Here is a 19,785-nt window from a genome sequence, read left to right as displayed (position 1 = left end):
CCGAAAAGTAGGGCCCGGAAACACTACTGACTTTACAGTTACACGGCTATGGAACCGACCTGGATGATGAAAACACTAAGGCTCATGAGCTGGAGCCTTGTGTGAATTATGACATTTAAGACATGGTTGTCTGCTTAAACTCGAGCAAATATTCCTCCAAAATCCCGAAGCAAAGCCGCTAGCCAGCCTTCTATGTTTATTGCCTGGTCGCCTATCCGCACGGATCTGAACCCATCAGGTTCCGTCAACGCTCAAGACGACAACCGGCTCATCCAAAACAGAGGAGGCCAATAGCCCTCCTCCGACCGGTGCTCAAAGCCGGACCATCTTAGATCATCAGTCTCTCGACCTTGTCCTTGATGGTGCGGATCTGGCCCATGAGGTCACTGGCCTCGTTGGTGGTGATGCTGGCCGCAATCACGGGGCGGGAGACACCGGTGGCACGTCCCAGAGCGAGCTTGCTGGGAACGAAGATGTAGGGGACGTTCTTGTCCTCGGAAAGAAGGGGGATGTGGAGGAGGATAGCCAGGGGGGAGGTGTCGGCAGCGAGGATGACCAGCTCGGCAGTACCGCGGTTAAGGGTCTTGGTGGCTGCACAGATAGTTAGCACGGGATAGCAATATAGGTCCATCACGAAGCACATACCCTCGTTAGCGCCCTTCTTGAGCTGGCGGTAGTGGCTGGCCTGCTGGACGAGGTCCAGGAGGTTCTGGGTGAGGGCCTCGTCGGCGAGGGGCCAGGCTGGAGATCCATCAGTCAGTATGTGTCTAGGGATTGACATTGGGAATTTGCAGGGCTTACCGGCGTTGGTTTGATCAGACATGGTTAAAAGGTGGGAGTGAGTTTGGTGTTAGTCAAAAAAGGCTCACGCAAAGGATCCTTGCCGTGGTGCAGGTCGAAAGGGCGAAGAGAAAAGTTGGTGGTTGATTGCAGAAGCGCATCTGGCCGGCAGCGAAAAGAAAATCTTGGAGGCGCTGGATGTGGGGCTGAGTCATGACTAGCCGCTCTGGGATTGGTCCTACATGGTGCCTGAGGATTCAGGCGTGCAATATCAAATCCAGCCTTAGCCTTCAGGCCTCCCATTCCCTTCCCCTCCCCTGACGCAGAGCTGGTCAGCCGGCCAGCCGGGCCAGCCTAAAGTCTCGCCCCGAGGCGCCGTGTCACTTGGAGATCAGCCGAGCTCTCCGTACGGAGTAGCCTGTCGAACAATACGTTACATGCCTGCACGACTCACAACTCCGACGGTGTATCTATGTAGTCGAGTGGAGAGCATTGGGCTATTGCCAATTGCAATTGCCAGAGGCGGTGCGGTCCAGGCCAACTGTCGTCGTTCCTGACATCCCAGCACGAAGTTCCGGTGTACATGTCACCACGACGCTGCACCCCCTCCCCCCTGCTGTGACGCCATAATTGGCGTTTGTCTTTCGCGCCTAATGACGGGTGTGGATACGATTTCACCGACGCCCAGGAGTCAATCGATATTAACCATCGCACTAGCTGGCTAGCCTTACGCAGCTTCTCCAGGGGGTCACTTCGCTAGCCGATGCATGATCTTCCGAGGTCGCTCCACCATGCAACTTGCGGCCGTTGGGCGATCCCCAGGAGGTCCCGCCCCCGGCTGGGTGGTCTGCTGTAGCAATTATGGCCGGCCTACTCTACTGTATGCCGTCCGATTACTGTAGAAGAGATACAGTTCCTGTCTCATAGGGGTGCACAGCCGAGAGTGGCCGGCGATCGAAATGATTATATTGGTAGCCATGACTAACCGGGGCACGGGGGTCAACCCAGCCTGAAATATCCCATTCTGTAACATCTCCCTGGACAAAGCCAGGGTGTCATTCAACCCGCCGGCAACCCTTTCATACCCATGAATGAATAAGACCCATGAAACCCATAGGAGGAAAACGCCAGAAACCCCACGACCAACCCAGGATAATACGCAGCCAGATGCCGGCAAAGGGCATGCAGAGAAAGCGAGCAAAAGCCATCATCACGTCATTCTATTCCATGTTGCTGTTTGAGACGCTCCAAATTCTCTTGCCTTTCCGCCAGGTCCTCTTTCGACCTAAGCATTTTCTCGGGCTGGTGATATAGAACTAGAGCAGATCGACGTCAGCCTTATATGTCCCCCCAACCCAATGCGCGTGCCTCGGGCCACGTGTGGCGTACGTACCGACGAGATATCTGTTCTGGAAGTTGAAGCCATTGAGTTTATCGCATGCCTGTTTGGCGTCGTGCACGTCTTCGTAGACAACAAAGGCAGTGCCCTTGGAGTTGTTCGCGATTCCCTGACGTATTTGACTGAAAGCCGGTCAGTTCCTGGGGAATAGATCGACGGGAGAAGTCATGCGCAGGCTTACCGGATGGGTCCGAATTTGCCGAAGAGGTCAAAGAGTTGCTCCGCGGTGACGTTGTAGCTGCACGAAGTCGGAGATGTTAGCGTCGGTCCAGACAAAAAGGGCAGGCACATTCTGGGGCAGCCATTCGATGGGATATGCGACAGTCGACTGGGGGTGTGGCGTGCAGCTCGAGTGGTGGACATACTTGAGGTTCTTTACAAAGAGAATCCTAAACTGGTCAGCATCGACGTCCCACAGACCCAGATTTCCGGGGCCAGCACGCGAATCCTCCCCAGATCTCCAGATCGGAGCTCGAGATGGAGGGATGGCGGGCGACCGAGGGAGGGGCAGATTCATCGAGCAGAACTTACCGATTGGCTTCGGGGGCGAGCTTCCGGCTCATTCTCGGGTGGGACGGGATATGTCCTAAAAATTGGGTCGAAGGAGGATGTAGGTCGAGTCAGATACCCAACGGGGCCTGGAGAAGCGTGGGAATGCGAGGAAAGGGAGAGGAGGAAGAGGATTGAGAGAGAAGCAATATCCGCGACGAGCACGAGGTTCGGAAGGGAGACTGCCTTGCCTGATTGGGACTAGCCGCCGGGGGAGCCTCACTTTGTTGGCTCGCGAAGAACCGCCGCCGCCCGAGGCATTGAGGGGGGAGGAGGTCAAAGGATGAGGGTCTGGCTGTCGAGGAGACTGGAGAGGATCGGACTGGTTGGATGTTTGACAATGTCGATGTGTCTGGAGGGGGGCTGAGGGGGATCTGGTTGACCCCCGGCATGCTCGCCGCAAACGAAGGGCTGTTGGTGCCTGAGGCCGCCAGTCTGGCCCGTCCGGCTACCACTCGGACTACGACTCACGACTAACTGGCGGTCCTCCTGCTGCCGCTCCCTCCCCCGTCCGTCCCTCCCATTCTCCTCCTCTCCCCTCTGCGCGGCGCAGCCATCTCCTCGATCAATTCATGTCGCATCTTCCAATCGCTTGATCTTCGCTATCCTTCTGTCCATCCTCATCCTCTCTGCGGCTTTCGCCCAGGTCTCCCTCCTACTCGCACCCCCGCCGCGGTGCAGTCCTCGGGGACCTACCTACCTCTCTCTCTCTCTCTCTCTCTCTCCCGCCCAGTCGGCAGAGTCTCTCTCAACTTCCCCCCCCCTCAACCTCCGCCGTGCGACTCTCCGTTAACCTCGCCTCACCTCCTCCCCCTCTCCCCTCCCCCTCTGTTTCCACCCTGATTATTCTCGCATCCTTTCCCTCCATCGTGCGCCATTCCATCCTGCCAGGAATGACTCTCTTTTTGCCTGCGGTGGCCTCTCTCTAGCCCGTGTGGTCGAACATCCCCGCTTTGCACCCGTCTGCCGCAAGCACGCCTCGTCTCTTCCTTCGGGCCCTTTTCTCCCTCTTTTTTTTCTTCCAGACCATCCTCAGACCACACCATGATTAGTGCTACCTCCTTTTTGAATCACCCCGGCAGCCGGCCGCCGCGGTATCGCACTCCCTCGCCGCCGCGACGCGCCGTCGAGCCCATCTCGCCCTGCTCGACCTCCGACTTCCGGGCCTCATGGGTTGACCGCAGCGTCGCCCGCGTGTTCGGCCCCGATCGCGACCAGTTCGTACCAAACAATACCGCTTATCACCCTGCTGATGGGGCTGCTGCTCACCGGTCCAGCCATGGCCGTTCTAGTTCGACTATTGATACCCTCGCGACGATCGCTCTAGCGACGAGTCCGACCTTCGCTCCCCTCTCCTACCGACCTCCCTCCCAAAACTCCTCCGCCCCCGCCAGATCGCTATTCCCCCACGAGCCTCTGGAATCTACAGAACGCCCGGCCAAGCGTCCGCGGTCGGAAAAAGATCCGTCGCCGTTCTCCCAACACCGGCCGGTTGCTTTGCCCGATGCAAATTCTGCCATGCTGCTCGACCTTGACAGCATGAAGACGGACGCAGAGCTGCTGCTGAACTTTTCACGGCCACTGCCTCCCCCTCCTCCGAAACGAGTCAGTATCGACGAGTCATCCTACCATTACGGGGAGGAGCAGAGGCATCACGCCACGGCGGATTTCGGAGGTGCGAGCTGGAGATTGACCGACGAAAAATACACCTACCACACCCCTGGGAGCAACAATGTGCCGCCCTCTCGAATGAGATCGCAGTCCGACGGGTCGGCTGCCATCTCGCGCCCGGTTATCCAAGGCGCGCGCCCGAACACGAGCTCCTCCACCCTCCCGCCGATCCTTTGGCAGGAAGAGGGCGACGCCGACGACCACTGGGGCTCGACAACCAGGATCGCACTGAAAGGCCTTCAGTCAGACACACAAAGCTTATTGCATGCCACCGGTGTCGCGCCAATGCCGGCTCGGCCTTCCAAGGTCGAGGACGACATGGAAATGGAGGAGTCGAGCCAAGCCAGTTGTGCGGCCTGCAATCTCGTGCGGATCCCGATAGACACTGGGGAGCAGGGCGACGTAACATGGATCAGCTGCGATGGTTGCAAACGGTGGTTTCATATCGTTTGTGCCGGGTTCAAGAATGATCGCGAGATTCGGACGGTGGACAAGTTTATCTGCCGTGGATGTCGTGGCGCTTTTGGAAACACCACATTCGTCCGCAAATCCTCGAGAGCTCGGACTGCTATTGACTATGCTGGCCTCAATCAAGGCCTCGTGAAGGCAGCCTCGGACTCGCTGGAGCACCACTACATCGAACCCATTCGACAGGGCAAAATCCAATTCCTCCCGGAGAATTTCCCCCGCATGCGTCCGGAGCTGGTCACCGCCGAGTACTTCGAGCGAGGAAATGGCATGACAGAACCAATTGTCATCCCTGCTGAGTGGAACACTCGTGAATCTGCTTCCATCGACGATTCCGAACTCGACTCTCTCGCCCAAGAGGCTCCCACTCAAGAGATGTTCGACGAGCTACTTGAACATCTAGTCGCAGACAGCCAAGACTGCGAGCAGGTGATCGATTGCGGTCAGGACCAGTTGGATATGGTCATCCCACAAGGCCTCACCGTTCGACGAGTGGCGGAACTCTACGGTCCGGAGGAACGGGTGGAAGTTATCGACGTTAAATCACAACAAGGGGAAGACAAGCGATGGACTATGCAGAAATGGGCCGATTACTACGAGAGCACTGGCGACAAGGTTGTCCGCAACGTCATTAGCCTGGAGGTGTCGCAGAGCCCACTAGGCAGGCTAATTCGCCGGCCTAAGGTCGTCCGTGACCTTGATCTGCAAGACTCCGTTTGGCCCGAGGAACTCCAGGCGGTTAGTGACTTCCCGAAAGTTCAGTTCTACTGCTTGATGTCTGTGGCCGACTGCTACACCGACTTCCACATCGACTTTGGCGGGTCATCCGTCTACTACCATATCCTGAAAGGCAAAAAGACCTTCTTCTTTATCCCGCCAAAAGATAAGCATTTAAAGAAATATGAAGAATGGTGCAATTCACCCGCCCAGGATTCTACGTTCCTCGGGGATCAAACCAAGGAATGCTACCGCGTGGACCTCGGCGAAGGCGATACGATGCTGATCCCGTCGGGCTGGATCCACGCCGTCTGGACGCCTGAGAATAGTCTGGTCATCGGCGGAAACTTCCTGACCAGGTTGAACTATGGGATGCAGATCAAAATCGCGCAGATTGAGAAGGACACCAAGGTTCCTAGAAAGTTCCGGTACCCGTTCTTCCAGAAAATTCACTGGTATACTGCACTGAGGTATCTTGAGGATGACCCGCTGCCTCAGGGTGTCCTGGACGCCTTCGCACAGGATGAGAACTACCGCTTCCACCGAGGTTACCCCATCTACTACGAATTTGGAGAACGATCTAACCCTGCCCCCGCCGGATCCCCCTATCACAACTCACGTTTCTATTCCCAGGCGGAACTGGAAGGACTGCCAGATCTGGCCAAGTATCTCCTCCGCACCGCGCTGATTGCAGGCTCCTACCACATCGAAGGCGTGACGATGGACGCCGGAAATGCAGTCAGGCGCTCGATACCCAAGATGTCGGGTGATCCGATTGACGTCGTGAGAAAGTTTGGGATTTGGGTTGCCTGGAAGCGCGGGAACGAGAGAGCGCCACAGTGGACTCGCCCGGGTGTGGTGGAGAGCAACGCGAAGCTCAGTCTGGCGGAGAAGAAGCCGGCTGGGCGACCTAGCCGTCGTTCCGAGCGGAATACCGACAGCCAGCGCACGTACACCGAGAGACAGGCTGTGCAGCGACTTCCGGAACCGCGCGAGTCTTCTACGGAGGTCAGCAACAGCAACAATGCCCCCAGCCTTCCATCCACCTCGGGAACGACTTTACCGGTGAGCGCTTCAGGCAGCGGAATGAAAGAGGAGGTGGTTCCGAAGCCTCGAGCTACACCTCGCGGTTCCGGATTGGGTCCTAAGCGGGTTGCTTGTGATGCGTGTCGCAAACGAAGGATCCGGTGTCACCACAAGGACGAACAGCACGACGGGCTTTCGGCCAAGCCGACGGCCGTGGCTGCATTTGCTGCTGGAAGTCATTCGCTAGCGCACGACGCAGCGACGGCGCTGAACTCGTTGGCCGCCATCGCATCGGAGGCGGGCTTTCAAGACAGTGCAAATGGAAGAAGTCTGGATCGGTTCGAAGTCTCCGGGAAGTTTAACCCAGCTATCTTGGGCACGCCGCATGCACCTATCAACCGGCTCAACGATGTTAGCCCTGACGGCCTGAATAGCGGCAAGAAGGGCCGCAGCAAGGCTTGTGACGATTGTCGGAAAAGCAAGGTACGTACAGCACCACCACTGTCTTGTTTCGATACTAACTGCAGTAGCGTCGGTGTATCCACGATGAGTATGGCCGGATTGACCCGGTCAAGGCCCAGGAACGAGCGAAGCCCCGCGCGGCTGCTTCGGGCAAACGACCCCGCCCCGAAGAAGGGACTGGCTCTGCGAGCAAGCGCATGAAGCAGGAAAGCACTTCGCCTCTGGCAAGACCCGCGCATCTCAGCCGCGAGGGCATGATGGAGACACAAGATGCTCGACTGGCCGAGCCTACCCACCAGCCGGACTTCAATGCGCCTTTCTCCGGTGTCTCTCACGACGACCAGGACTATTCACAACCAGACATGGTCGAGAAAGAAGCGCCGCTCGGACAGACCTCGTACGCATCGCCGCCAGCATTCCAAACCGACACCATGGACGCAAAAGAGATGGACTCAGCACCGGTCTCCAAGCCCACAGCCACCCTTGTATCACCGCCGACGTCGCTGGCCGATGAGACGGATGTTCCTCATGAGCACGCCGATGGGGAGGGAGAACATGGGGTCGTCCTTCACACGCCCACGTCGAGTTCACGGCATTCCTCCCGGCAGCCTCGCCAGGTCGACCGGTATGTGCCCGAGGTGCATGTCTTGAAGCCGACCAAGCCGCCGACGCACACGCCCACCGCGCGCCGCTCGTCGTTCGGCGGATCGAGTGCGGGAGTGCGCAAGTCGACGCCGGGTCCATCGTCAGGCTCGAAAACGTCTTCCTCGCGGCCCTCCTCGTCCTCGCAAGCCAAGAAGAGCTTCTGGCCCACGGACGAGAGAAAGGGAGACCGCCACGCGGCGTCCTCGGCATCGCCTGGGCACACGGGCAAGAACCCGAAGCGTGCGGTGGACGAGGAGCCCGATGCGGAGAGTCTGCGCCTCATTCGCGAGCTGCAGGAAGCGGAATTCGGGCTGCGGAAGCGATCGACGCGAGTATGAGGCTCATGCAGATTGGGACACCATTTTTCTTCTATTTTCACCTTTAGACCAGCTAGATCGGGCGACCGGAGACTCGGGTTTGGAACGATCGAGTTCGATCAGATTTGCTAGGATGCGGAGTTTGACGGAAGGAGTCTGGCCAAGGGTTGGCTTAGTTTATTTTGCTTGGGTTGTTTCTGATCGATTGGCGTCACGTTGGCGGATTGGGGGTTTACCTTGTCTTGTCTGTTTTGCGGTCTGCACCAGGCGTTTAATGTGGGAGTCTTGACCAGATGGTCCTTCGTTCCTTTGGTGTTGTGTTTCCTTGAATTCGATGGAGCTTCGGCTCGGACGCCTACGGCGGTCCCTTGTTTATTTTCATTTTTTTCAGTATACCTCCCTTGGCGCGTTTCTCAGCCTTTTTCAGTCCGACCGGGCTGCCGGGCTAGCCCTAATGCTCTTGCTGCATGGATCTGTTTGTAGCTGTAATCTGACTATCCTTTTTCCAATCCTTCACGCGTAGGGTCAACATGTAAGTCTTGACTGCGATTCAATCCCGCCAGCAGAGACAGGAACTGGATACCCAGTCTCACATTCGCTCCGGATAATTTCCTTCAGAATGTCTGGCTCGAAAATGTACTCAGGCCCAGTTTGAACATTTATCAAGGATCTTCCTGTCGGTGTTTCAAAAACCACTCACTGGGTATGTAGGTGCCTCAGGCGGGTATATTTGAACACTTTCTCGGATTCTTTTCCCCGGAGTGTCTGTTCTAGAAACTCCATCAATATTCGCGGGAGGGATATAGAGATGCCTCAGGCTGGTATATTTGAACACTCCTTCCGATCCTTTTTCCCCAGAGTGTCCGACTAAAATTGCGCGGTTTTCGCTGTATATATATATAGGTCTCTGCCTCAGGCTGATAGGGTTGAACACTCGCCCAGAATCTTTTTCTCAGGATGTCCTCCGTTTACGAAATGGGCAGTGGGTAACCTAAAGGTGCCTCATATCCTGCCTCCCCAACTTAGGACAACCCAAGAAAGTAGAGTAAACCAACCCAACCCAAGTAAACTGCCTACCTACCTAGTATTGCTTATCTCCCTCGCAACGGCATCTCATCCCCCTCCCCCTCTCTATGCCCCTCATACCCAACCTCCTGCTCAAACACCCTCTCCACCACAATCCCATTCAACCCCCAAACTCCCCCTCCCCAAGCCCCTACCAATCCCAACAGGCCTCATTTCCGTCCCATCTTCCACTCCCTTCCCAAACGCACCCCCATCTCCACCCCCCACCCCCCAAACCCATCCTCATCCTCCTCCTCCTCATCAAAGCTCCTCAACGCCTCCACCTCCGACCGGAAGCTATTCCCCGCGGCACTGCCATTGTGCAACTTCAGCCAAGATGCATGCTGCGAGGCCGTGATACTCGATTTATGCGCGTGCGTGTGGCCGGTATGGTTATAGTCGTGGGTATTGGAGGAGGGGGAGGTATTGTTATTCGCGCCGGAGCGGGTGGTGCGTGATTGGAGAGTGCTTTTCAGGCTGGTGAAGATCGATGCGAGCGATTTGTAGATTAGGGGGAGGTTGGCGCAGAGGATTCCGCCGAGGGGTTCCCAGGCAGAGAGGATGCCGAGGGGGACACCGGCCCCTGGTTTTCACAGTGTTAGGGGTGAGTTGGAGATGGATTGGAGGGGATGAGGGGAAGGGAGCGTACAAGTATAGTCTGTTGAGCCTTGGGTGACGACGACGGTGAGGCGGGCGGCGCTGATGGCGCAGGTTCTGTGGATATCGATATATCGATAAGTATTCTTCTTTTTCAATTCTTTGTTTCCTTCCGTCTTTCACAAAAGATAGATAGAGAGAAAGCGGGAGAGAACTCCACAACAGAGGAAATACTCACGCCAACCCAACCGAAAACAATAAACTCAAGCCGACCTTCTTATTCCTCGTAATTTGCAACTTCAAAATGACCGGCACCGGAAGCAGAAAGATCCAGATATCGGTGACAAGGTTCGTGATATTCGTGAAATAGCTAAACGCCACCAGATTAAAGCACGTTCCGTGGACACTCGAGTCCCAGAATTTCTGGATGGGTCGGCACTCCAGCCCCAACACGATCTCCATGGTCATGAGCCATAGAATCACCCAGACGACGGTGCCGATGACGACGAATCGGAACTTGGGCGTGATGAAGATGCGATAGTAGAGGGCGAGGACGGAGAGTTTGGTGCTGGCGATGGCGACGTCGTAGAAGTGGCTGAAGATGTAGTCGCCCTGGGGTTACGGTCTGTTAGGTATGGTTTGGGTCTGGGGTTGAGATGCAGATGTAAGGAAGGGTTTTTGTTTACTTTCATGAAGGTCTCGACTTCTTTGGTCGGGAGAGCTGCGACATGTCGTCCGAAACCGTAGGGCGGACCTGATCAGCGCTGTCAGTTGCTGTCAGAAACTCACTGACTGTCAATGGCCATATCGCACCGTAATACAACCCGCTGGCGCAGACTCCCACCCCGATGATCTACAGGCGAGTCAGACATGCTGGAGTCACCAAACACGGACGGCTCACCGTAGCCCACAATATCAGATAGTCATCGAACGCCAAGCCATTCTTCGACGACGGCCGTAGCTGGATCCAGATGCGCCAGCCCGTGGTCAGAATCTCCAGAGGAATCGGGACCGAGTATCCCACGATGACCTCGGTGACGCGCGACTGTGCCAGATACGCGGCCGAGTAATGCGTGGCCGCGCTCATCGTGGACTTCGACAGGGGTCGAAATGCATGCTGCAGGCTGCAGCAGACGCTGTCAGGGTCAATGTTTTTTGTACGTGCCAGAGGGGTGGGTCAGGATTCCGTTATGATCACTCCTGCAGACCTGAGCAGGCCATACTCTCTCGGACCGTCGGACATCGACGTCTCTGTTCGTGCAACTGGTCCGGTGCTAGGAAGACGATGGCTGGCAGGATTGTTCGACTGACAGACTGGCCCCCACGTGCTATTTCGGAGATTGAGCGAGAAATCCTTCAGTCAGCTAGCAGCAGCGCAGCAGCATTAGCGAGATGCCGGCAGTGAGATGTCAGCCCAGTCAAGCCTTGACGCTAGGACTACTCCGTAGCGGTTCCCACGTGCGGAAAGCCGTACTGGGCCGCGATCGAATCACTGCGGCGCGAATAGATTACCGTCGATGGAGTCGCTCCACTTGGCTTTCTGGCCGGAGGCACCGCAGTTTCAACGGCGCCAGGCAGTCGCATTAGGTGCCGACCCATACACGGATGTGCTGGTCTGCAGCAGAACTAAAAAGCTGACCCCTGACTCTGAGCGGCCGACTGACCGGTCTCTCGAGTAGTCGAAGGTGCCGGGAATGCCGTGCTGAGGAAGATATTAGGCCCTGCCCCGTCGCTGCTGCCAGGTCGGAGCATAGCCCACCCCGTTATCACTTTCTGCGCAGGGAACGCGATCCAGGAACCCCCTTCATTTCAACCTTTCTCTGACTGACCATGCGGATCACTCACGGCCTGCTGCTCGCGGCCAGCGCGGTGCCCGCCTTGGCCACATCGCCTCCGACCGTCGATCTGGGCTACGCGACCTACCAGGGCTACCTCAGCAGCTACGGGTTGAACACCTGGAAAAGGTAAGTTCCCCTTCAATTCCCATCGTCAAGGAAATGGCTCACCAAGCAGTATCCGGTATGCGGCCCCTCCGGTGGGCAAGCGGCGGTGGCAGGCCCCTGTACCGCCACTGCAGAACAACACGCAGATCACCCTGGCCGTCGACCAGCCTCCCGTGTGTCCACAGTCCGGGGCAGCCGGGACGCCGTACGTGTACGGCTTCAACTCGGGGCCGGGCGATGAGGACTGTCTGTATCTGAACCTGTATGCGCCGCCCAACGCGACGAACCTGCCCGTGCTGCTGTGGATCCGTAAGCTCCCCCCCTCTCCCCTCTCCCTCAATACGTGTTAACATGGACAGATGGCGGCGGATACGCGCTATTTGGGGCGGAGTATGACCCCAGCCCGATGATCAACACGAACAACAACGGGTTCATCACCGTGGAGATCCAGTACCGGTTAGGAGCGTTCGGGTTCCTCTCATCAGACGAGGTCAAGGAGCACGGGCAGACCAACGCCGGACTGTTGGACCAGCGGTTCGCGCTGGAATGGGTGCAGGAGCACATCGCCAAGTTCGGGGGGATCCCACACGCGTCACCATCGGCGGCGAGTCGTCGGGGGCTGGGTCCGTCATGCTGCATGCGCTGGCGTATGGCGGTCAGGAGTTTAACCTATTTAACAACGTTCGTCCTGACCTCCGAATGAATGTCTGAAACAGTGGGGCTGACCAGACAGATCATCGCCGCGAGCGCATACTCGCCGCCCAGCTACAAGTACAATGACGGCGTGCCGGAGCAGCACTACCGGCGGTTCGCGGAGCTGGTGGGTTGCGGTGCTGAGTCTCTGGATGGGAGATTCGCCAGCACGTTCGACTGCCTGGTGGCGGCGCCCAGTGCGCAGCTGCAGAATGCCAGTGGGACGGTGTCGACGTCGGGGCTGTTCGGAACATTTGGATTCCTGCCAGTGGTGGATGGCGAGTTCCTTCAGGAGCGGCCGTCGCTGCAGTTGTCGCAGGGAAGAGTCAGTGGGAAGCGGATCCTTGTTGGTGTATGTTTTGCCTTTTGCCCTTTGCCCTTTGCCCTTTACCCCATACCCCAAACCCTAAGTAACCTCGTTCCCCGCCTTCTCTCAATTACCCCTCCCCCTCATCCCAGTCATCCCACTTAACTAATACACCCCAGAACAACGCCAACGACGGCGTCCCCCTCACGAACCCCAACGTCGTCACCCGCGCGGCCTTCAACGCCTACATCAACACGACCTTCCCCCTCTTCACGGCCGCCGACGTCGCCGCTCTAAACACCATCTACCAGACCTCGACGACCTCCCCAACAGACAACGGTCCCCGCTACGACACCCTCGGCACCACCCCACCCACCGCACTCAACCAATCCGAGATGGCAACGGGTCTACAGCAAACCGTCCTGAACATCTTCGCCGAAACGACCTTCGACTGCCCCGCAAAATGGCTGGCCGAAGCATTCAGCCAACCGCACACTGCCCTCGAAGCCTGGAAATACCAGTACTCCGTGACCCCGGCCTACCACGGCGCGGACCTGAACGCGTATTTCACGGCGGATGAGCCGGCGTGGCCGGACGCGGGCTTCAGCACCGCGTTCCAGAGGATGTGGGGCCAGTTTATCATGGCGGATAGTCCGGTGATCCCATTTGGGGTCGCGACGGCGGGGTATAGGAATGCCACCGTGCCCAGGAATGGGAGCTGGCTGGATTGGCCCCGCTATGAGAGAGGGTTTCCCGTGCAGATGGACCTGAATACCACCGGGGGTTATCTGGTGCATGAGACGGTGACGACGAACTTGTCGTATTGGGTGCGCGAGGGAGAGGGCATTGTGAATACGTTCCGGTTGGTGGATGCGGAGAAGTGGGAGGAGGGCCGGGGCGACAGGTGTGATTTCTGGAGGGCAGTGGGCGCGAGAGTCCCCCAGTGAGCCCAGTGTAGGCGAATGAGTGATGGAGAAACAAGATAGACCATTTAGACTACTGCACCGTAATCGATCAGATACTAAGTCATCTATTCGTAAATACCGCTAACTCCAGATCCAAGTCAGATGCAACTGCCGTAACGCCCTCTCGTCTCCGGGCCGCTTTCTTCGTCATATATAGGTATGTCTTCATGTCTCTCGTCCGTCATGGCTCGGCGTCTAACCAGCATGCGCCGGGGATGCAGATGTAAGAATCAACGCAGGGGTATATCCACTTGATACAACACCAGACAAGAATAATAATAAGAATGGCACGGGGTAAGAATGGTGACATTACGGTCCAACCAGCGGAACACTGGCATGCAAGGAGGGTACCGTAATGATATATGCCGCTCTAGCTCATCTCCAGCTCACCGTTCTTGCTCGCTGACATGCTCGGGTCCACTGCCTGTCCAGCGCTTCGCCCGCGTCTGCTCGCCGATGTAGTCTTTGATCACACAAGGACTGTCGTCGCGCTGCTGGCAGACCTTGCGCCGGTTGAGGTGCTTGAACCGCGGCCCCAGCGGTCCGTTGACGTAGTGGTACTGCCCGGCGAACCGGTACTGCCGCTGGTCACCCAGTGGGTAGAACTTGTCGCCCCAGTGGCCGTTGAAGTCGAACCACTCCGTCGGTGAGCTCGGGGTCACGGTGGATGCGCGGAGGGTGTCGCTGTCGTGGTCGTATGTGTACGTGTGCGCATTCAGGAGCGGATCCCACAGTGGGCCACGGTCGGTCTGATCGTGCAGCAAACCCCAAGGCAAGATGTACGCGTGTATGCCCGGGGTGGCATACATGGCGTGGGTGCCCATGGCGGAATATATCACGGGCTGGGATAATTAGCAATAGAACATAGAATACAAGTCTCTCCGGCTTACCCGCCGACCGATCTTCTCGACCGCTTCATAGCTGTACGCGTCCCCCGCCGAGTGCGCGCTGAAGAAGAGCGCCTTGGGCCGGCCGTTGTGAAACCGCACGAGACAATGCTCCCAGTCGCCCACGTGGTTGCCAAATCGTACGTTCAGCACCACATTGCCCAGGTTAAAGCTGTAGAAATAGAACCAGAAGGCGTCCACGATGCCGTGTCCTTTGTCCATCACCAGCAGCACCGCCGGCGCGTTACTGCGCCCGCCGGTCTTTTCAACGTGGATCGGCTCGCCCCCAAATCGTTTGCGGAGCTCGTCCCGGATCCCCTCATCGGCCAGGTCCTCCGGGCTGAGATATCCCAGCTCCTCCGGGGACCAGCTGTCGTTATCCTCCGAGGGAGGGCCCGAGTCGTACCACTTGGCGCGTTCCTCGGGGGTGTCTTCTGGAATGGGCCCATCCACGCGACCGTCCCAGTCCGACCAGGACTGCTCGAGAACGTCATCGGGATCTTCCGGGATATTCTTCTCTCCCTCCATCCATGGCGGGCGGTCTTCTACATTGTCGTTGCTAGTCAGGAACACATAGTTGCCGCCCTGGAACTCGTTCAAGTGGTCGAGATCCTGCAGGGTGGGATGGTCGCCCTGCGACTGGATGGGCGTGTAATTCAACATCGGAGTGACATGATACAAATGCTCCGCGATGTCGCCGGGCCAGAACTGCTCGTGGGAGGACAGGTGGACCAGCGGTGCGTACTGGAACACATACGGGGGGATTTGCCGGCGGGAGCGTTCAGCTTCGTCCCAGACGGTTGTGGTGGAAAGGGTGTCGTTAAATTGAGCATCGCGCCAGGCGGCGTACCGCTCGTCCTCCTCGTCGGCCGACAGACGCCCCAGAGTGGACTTGCGGTGGCCATAGCGGGGCCGCACCAGGCGGAAGTGGGCGGTCCCGCATAGGCCTAGCCACCGACAGGCCTTGCGATCCACCCACGAGGGCGAGGAATCGATCCAGCGCTGCTCGTCGTGGTCCTCCTCGTACCAGATAAAGGCCTTGGGGTTCACAGCGCGGGCCAAGCTGTTGACCAGCACATACGCGATCAAGGAGGAGAGCGTGACAGCGGCGGCTTTCGTTGCGCAAACCATCTGCTGACCAATGCCGGGCACGACTAGATCGGAGGAGTTGGAGCGCGACGAGGAGAATTCCGCCAACGCAGCCGGGGCTGAAGGGATGGTGACCAGTTTCCCGATCGGGGCAGCAGCAGTAGGCGAGGCAGCGATAAGAGCGGTCAAGGGAGACTCCTCGGGGGGATTTGCAAGGGAACGAGAGGCATCAGGCCCGAGGGGGGACGAGTGAGAGAATGGAGATAGGAACAGCAGCAGTAGCAGCAGAGAGCACGCAGACAAGCAGCCGGGCCGGGCATTTAAGCCCGGAAGCAAAGGCAGCGGAAGGGACACTATAAGCAACAGACGGCAGGCGCGATGACATTGTCAGTCAGGCGGAAGGTCGAGAACAGCGCGCCGAGGGGCCGAAAGGGAACAAAACGGGGCAAGATTGGCCATGATGTGGACGCGGTAGGGCAGACAGACAGCGAGCAGCAGCAGCAGCAGGGCAATCAGCGGACATCGGATGACGGGCTTAGGGCTGAGAACAACAGGGAAGCCGTCGCAGAGTTGCCGAGCCCAGCGAGACCACAGAACCGGGAAGCGCGGAAGCGGCTTAGATAATGGATGATGGGGGGGGGTTTGGACGCTGACGGATGCAGCTGGGCGCCCTTGCGGGCATCCGCAGCGAGCCGGATCGTCGTGGAGAGGGAGAGACCGGGCAGGGGAACGGAAAGACGGGAAAAACGGCACGGCCGGAAGAGGGAGAAGGGATTGGACTCACTGGCCAGGAGCAGGGCGAGGGGGGGGATGGAGGTGGCTGGCGGGTGGGTTGGAGGAGAGAGGGAGGGAATGGGCGCGACGGAAGTAGTAAAAGAGCCGGAATGATGCAAGAGGGGGATGAAGTCATGCGGCCGATCATCAGGAGGGAGGATAAAGCTAGCAATGGAGAGAGGGATGGGAGGGACGGAGGAGATGAAGAAGCGAAGAAGCAGAAGAGGAGAATCATCAACAACGACGGTGATCAATCAGTTCAGGGTCGACAGGGCTGGCTGGCCGCTTTGCTGGCTGGATGCCTGACGGGGGAGCCGGGGTACCGGGGTACCATCAACCTCCGATGCTGGTACTTGAGTCACTCAGCCTTGCTGACTGGCGAGTGATGTACCGGTACACGGGAGATACTGTATCTCAGTATCTGTCAGGGTCTGGTGGGTTCACCGCCAAGGCCGGATCGCCGGGACCCGCGGATTAGTCGATCCGTCAGCCAATTTGCGCTTTCTGGTTCGCGCTTTGCTTCCAACAATCTTTCTGCAGCTATTCTGTCTTCCGGACACACCCCATAACCACGCCATCCCATCCCATCCCATCATGGACTTCCCCCCTCCCTTGATGCTGGACCCCGCCATGCTGGCAGATTCCCCTCTGCCCAATCTCGACGACCCGGACTCCGAGTATGAATACGAATACCATCCCACCGACACCGAGGTCCGTTCGCCGTACCACTACTGTCTGTCTGTCGCTGACCCCCCCCCCCCCTCTCCCCCCAACCAGACCGTCTATCTCACCCTTGACCTGACTTCCCTGCACGGTCCTATCCGTGCCCCTCGTCGCCGTCAAGATCCTTCCTCTTCCACCACAACACCCACCCCCTCCCACCACGACGAACCCGACGCCGCCCTCTCCAGCACCGAAACCAATCCCAACTCCACCAGCGACGGGGTGCAAATCCTCGGCCTACACACACCAAACCCGATCATATCATACCAAAACCAAATCTTCAGCGGCACCTGGGCGGACCAGATTGGCACCGAACTACTTTTCACTCCCCCGGAACACGCCCACGACCACGACCACGATCATGACGACCCCACCCAGCACCTCAACCCCATCACCCCCCTCCACCGCGGCAAAACATTCGATCTCGTCTCAGCCAACAGCGTGAAAATCCTTGGTCGCAAAGCCAACCTCATCTCCAGCTCTGCCAACGTCTACGCCGCCGAGACCTTCACCTCCGACCCGGCCGACGCACCCACGGGGTTGGTGCGCAAGACGGCACAGCAATCGAACCAGGCGCGGTTCATGGAGCGACTGACCCGCATCAAACGCGAGAAGGGCGAGATGGACACGGTGCGCACGTCGTTCAGCGCCCGACGGACACAGAACCTGGAGGCTCGGTTGCGCGGCTGGGCCCGCACGGATGAGCAGCTGGTGGAAATCCAGCGGCTGAATGAGCTGGCGTTGCAGGGTGATGCCAATGCCATGGCGGAGTTGGAGGGTCTGTACTCGCGACTAGCGGGGAATGGGGATGAGCATGATTTGGACTCGGACCTGGAGCAGGAGGACTTGTGAGGGATGTCTATCTGCATCAGTGTTAGATACAAGCCTCACCACTACAGCATGATGATGAGCGACGGAGATGGTCCACGACAGTGCTGTGTCTGAGCGGCTGAATATACACTCCGAGTGGAACGCGATCAGCAGCAGTCCAGACCCGCGCAAACCCAGGATCCGTCACGTGAGCGCATCCGAATCCCCGACCGAGGTCCAACAGACAAATGTCGTGCTGAGCTCTCGGGCCGGCTTCACCCTTTGGCCCACGTCGGATCTACGAAAGACCTCGCCTCAGTGGCAGTAGTAAGCTTTGGGGAATGCCGTCGATCCCGACGAACCGGGTCGATGCCATGACCGCGTCATGGCGTCATGCGATCTCAGCCTGGCTGCAGGTACTTCTCTGCATGTGATGGCCCAGCCACCGTCGGCAAACAAAGCAAGCAAAGCGAAGCATACTTTGTACAGGCCAGGCACAGGCACAGGCACGGTACAACACTCTACAGTAGACAGAGCCGGGAAACAAAACCCGCCCGTCTACTCACTCCGTCGTAGGCCAGCCATACTGTGTATGTAGTAGCAAATGCATACATTATCCACTCCGATCAGCAGTATTAGTCTACTATACATACAAAAAAGCACTCGGCAGTCAGTGAACCTCAATACGCCTACCAATGTAGCTAAGCTAGCTAGAGAGCAAGCATGTAAGCTTTAACACGAAGAGATGCAAACAGACCAATCCAAATCCAACCCGCTAAGCCGAGTAATCAAATCAAGAACCGGGCACCCAGCCAACCAACTAAACCAAGACACGGCAGGACGAACAGAAAATAATATGTAAGAATAGGAAACCCCAGAGCAGCAGCACTCACTCCCGAACAGAATGGATAAACTCGAGCTCAGAAGGTATCAGAAACCCAACCCAACCCAGCCCAGCCCAGCCCAGCCCATCTAGACCATCCAGTCAAATAGATAAACAGACGGACACCCAGGCAGATAGATAGATAGATAGATAGATAGTAGATGGCAAGCATGGGTTTGATTTTAAACGCCCCAGAACCCCCTCCCATGCCCCCTCGTCTCAACAGGAGACGGAGGCGGCGGCGGGGGTAGCGGAAACTCCCACTCGAGGGGGGTCTCGCGGGTCGGACGATCGGGGAGAGCGACGGCGGCCTTGGGGGTGTGGGTGGAGGCGGAAAGGATGGCGCGGGAGATGTCCTGGGAGAATGACGATGTGGACATTGACGTTGTTGATGCTGCCGTTGCTGTGGAGGTGGAGGTGGTGAGGAGGGTTGGGGGGCGGGTGCGCTGGGAGGGTGGTGACATTTTGGGCGGTTGTGTATAGTCTGGGTTGTAGGTGGAGATGGAATTTGTGGTGGTGGTGGTGGTGGTTGGTTGGTTTGAAAGTTGAGGTTGAGCAGCTGGTGGAATGAGACTAGTTGGTAGGTTGGTAATAGGGAGGTGAGGCAGGTAGGTATAGATCCCAGATGTGCCTAGGCACCAATCACAGCAGAGCAGAGTAGATAGAATTTCAACCTAAAAGCCGTCCACACTCGTCAATTCCGTGCATGTGCATGTGCATGTGGACATGTAGAGCTTATATACTGAAGGAAGAAAGAAAAAAGAAAAGAAATAAGCAGCGGACAGCGGACAGGAGGAAGTCATATAAATGGGGGAGCGACAACTCCGACAGAAGTTCCGATATAGAAGCTCCGACACTCACAGAGCTCCGAAAACAGCCGAGGAGGATTCCATGGAGACACAAAGGGAGAGAGAAAGCCCTGATAAATGGATCCCTCCTTTTAACCGAGCTCGGGTCCGTGTTGGTGCGGTTTGTTTGGTGCCAATAAACAAAAAAGAGCAAGAAAAAAAAAGGA

General features: G+C 57.5%; 9 protein-coding genes across 9 annotated transcripts; 4 read left to right on the top strand and 5 right to left on the bottom strand.

Annotated features, from left to right (window-relative positions):
• Positions 1 to 65: 65 nt before the first annotated feature.
• Positions 66 to 823, bottom strand: BO70DRAFT_376500 (SNU13 family protein; the record flags this gene model as incomplete). The annotated part of the gene is made up of 3 exons (XM_025545134.1): positions 66 to 591; positions 646 to 741; positions 802 to 823. The coding sequence occupies 3 exons, from the start codon at positions 821 to 823 to the stop codon at positions 329 to 331; spliced, it is 381 nt and encodes a 126-aa protein (XP_025404669.1). The 3' UTR covers positions 66 to 328.
• An 875-nt stretch (positions 824 to 1,698) lies between these two features.
• On the bottom strand, positions 1,699 to 2,826 carry BO70DRAFT_358058 (putative pre-mRNA branch site protein p14). Its single transcript, XM_025542200.1, has 5 exons — positions 2,711 to 2,826; positions 2,545 to 2,568; positions 2,361 to 2,417; positions 2,174 to 2,301; positions 1,699 to 2,096 (listed from the first exon to the last, which is right to left on the bottom strand). Exons 1-5 carry the CDS (start codon positions 2,740 to 2,742, stop codon positions 1,996 to 1,998), a joined length of 342 nt encoding a protein of 113 aa, XP_025404668.1. The 5' UTR covers positions 2,743 to 2,826; the 3' UTR covers positions 1,699 to 1,995.
• A 946-nt stretch (positions 2,827 to 3,772) lies between these two features.
• On the top strand, positions 3,773 to 8,491 carry jhd1 ([Histone H3]-lysine-36 demethylase; the record flags this gene model as incomplete). The annotated part of the gene is made up of 2 exons (XM_025545133.1): positions 3,773 to 7,093; positions 7,141 to 8,491. The coding sequence occupies 2 exons, from the start codon at positions 3,773 to 3,775 to the stop codon at positions 8,053 to 8,055; spliced, it is 4,236 nt and encodes a 1,411-aa protein (XP_025404667.1). The 3' UTR covers positions 8,056 to 8,491.
• Positions 8,492 to 9,125: 634 nt separating this feature from the next.
• BO70DRAFT_403336 (putative integral membrane protein PTH11-like) lies at positions 9,126 to 11,117 on the bottom strand (the record flags this gene model as incomplete). Its single annotated transcript, XM_025547036.1, has 7 exons — positions 10,598 to 11,117; positions 10,510 to 10,549; positions 10,383 to 10,450; positions 9,935 to 10,308; positions 9,749 to 9,813; positions 9,309 to 9,682; positions 9,126 to 9,203 (listed from the first exon to the last, which is right to left on the bottom strand). The coding sequence occupies exons 1-7, from the start codon at positions 10,781 to 10,783 to the stop codon at positions 9,126 to 9,128; spliced, it is 1,185 nt and encodes a 394-aa protein (XP_025404666.1). The 5' UTR covers positions 10,784 to 11,117.
• Positions 11,118 to 11,526: 409 nt separating this feature from the next.
• BO70DRAFT_376496 (putative carboxylesterase) lies at positions 11,527 to 13,644 on the top strand (the record flags this gene model as incomplete). The annotated part of the gene is made up of 5 exons (XM_025545132.1): positions 11,527 to 11,660; positions 11,710 to 11,948; positions 11,999 to 12,262; positions 12,356 to 12,684; positions 12,819 to 13,644. The coding sequence occupies 5 exons, from the start codon at positions 11,527 to 11,529 to the stop codon at positions 13,584 to 13,586; spliced, it is 1,734 nt and encodes a 577-aa protein (XP_025404665.1). The 3' UTR covers positions 13,587 to 13,644.
• Positions 13,645 to 13,990: 346 nt separating this feature from the next.
• BO70DRAFT_349206 (uncharacterized protein) lies at positions 13,991 to 15,622 on the bottom strand (the record flags this gene model as incomplete). Its single annotated transcript, XM_025541647.1, has 2 exons — positions 13,991 to 14,446; positions 14,495 to 15,622. 2 exons carry the CDS (start codon positions 15,620 to 15,622, stop codon positions 13,991 to 13,993), a joined length of 1,584 nt encoding a protein of 527 aa, XP_025404664.1.
• A 307-nt stretch (positions 15,623 to 15,929) lies between these two features.
• BO70DRAFT_22016 (uncharacterized protein) lies at positions 15,930 to 16,887 on the top strand. The gene has a single exon (XM_025538716.1). It carries the CDS (start codon positions 16,237 to 16,239, stop codon positions 16,738 to 16,740), a length of 504 nt encoding a protein of 167 aa, XP_025404663.1. The 5' UTR covers positions 15,930 to 16,236; the 3' UTR covers positions 16,741 to 16,887.
• Positions 16,888 to 16,948: 61 nt separating this feature from the next.
• On the top strand, positions 16,949 to 17,929 carry BO70DRAFT_392292 (TFIIIC subunit 6 family protein; the record flags this gene model as incomplete). The annotated part of the gene is made up of 2 exons (XM_025546276.1): positions 16,949 to 17,065; positions 17,132 to 17,929. The coding sequence occupies 2 exons, from the start codon at positions 16,949 to 16,951 to the stop codon at positions 17,927 to 17,929; spliced, it is 915 nt and encodes a 304-aa protein (XP_025404662.1).
• A 162-nt stretch (positions 17,930 to 18,091) lies between these two features.
• Positions 18,092 to 19,234, bottom strand: BO70DRAFT_392291 (uncharacterized protein; the record flags this gene model as incomplete). The annotated part of the gene is made up of 2 exons (XM_025546275.1): positions 18,092 to 18,185; positions 19,035 to 19,234. The coding sequence occupies 2 exons, from the start codon at positions 19,232 to 19,234 to the stop codon at positions 18,092 to 18,094; spliced, it is 294 nt and encodes a 97-aa protein (XP_025404661.1).
• Positions 19,235 to 19,785: the final 551 nt, after the last annotated feature.

This window comes from Aspergillus heteromorphus, assembly GCF_003184545.1.
Source record: "Aspergillus heteromorphus CBS 117.55 chromosome Unknown BO70scaffold_1, whole genome shotgun sequence".
In the NCBI taxonomy this organism is placed as follows: domain Eukaryota; kingdom Fungi; phylum Ascomycota; class Eurotiomycetes; order Eurotiales; family Aspergillaceae; genus Aspergillus; species Aspergillus heteromorphus.
The sequence above is the reverse complement of the archived record's forward strand: the minus strand, read 5'-3'. Positions and strand labels throughout refer to the sequence as shown.

Excerpts from the sequence above, each read along its gene's own strand:
- BO70DRAFT_358058 (XM_025542200.1), bottom strand. The coding sequence starts at position 2,742 with ATGAGCCGGAAGCTCGCCCCCGAAGCCAATCG. Across the intron at positions 2,418-2,544 it reads CTCTTTGTAAAGAACCTCAA|CTACAACGTCACCGCGGAGC; the intron begins GTATGTCCACCA and ends GACTTCGTGCAG. Across the intron at positions 2,097-2,173 it reads CCAGAACAGATATCTCGTCG|TTCTATATCACCAGCCCGAG; the intron begins GTACGTACGCCA and ends GATCTGCTCTAG.
- BO70DRAFT_22016 (XM_025538716.1), top strand. The coding sequence starts at position 16,237 with ATGCAGCTGGGCGCCCTTGCGGGCATCCGCAGCGAGCCGGATCGTCGT.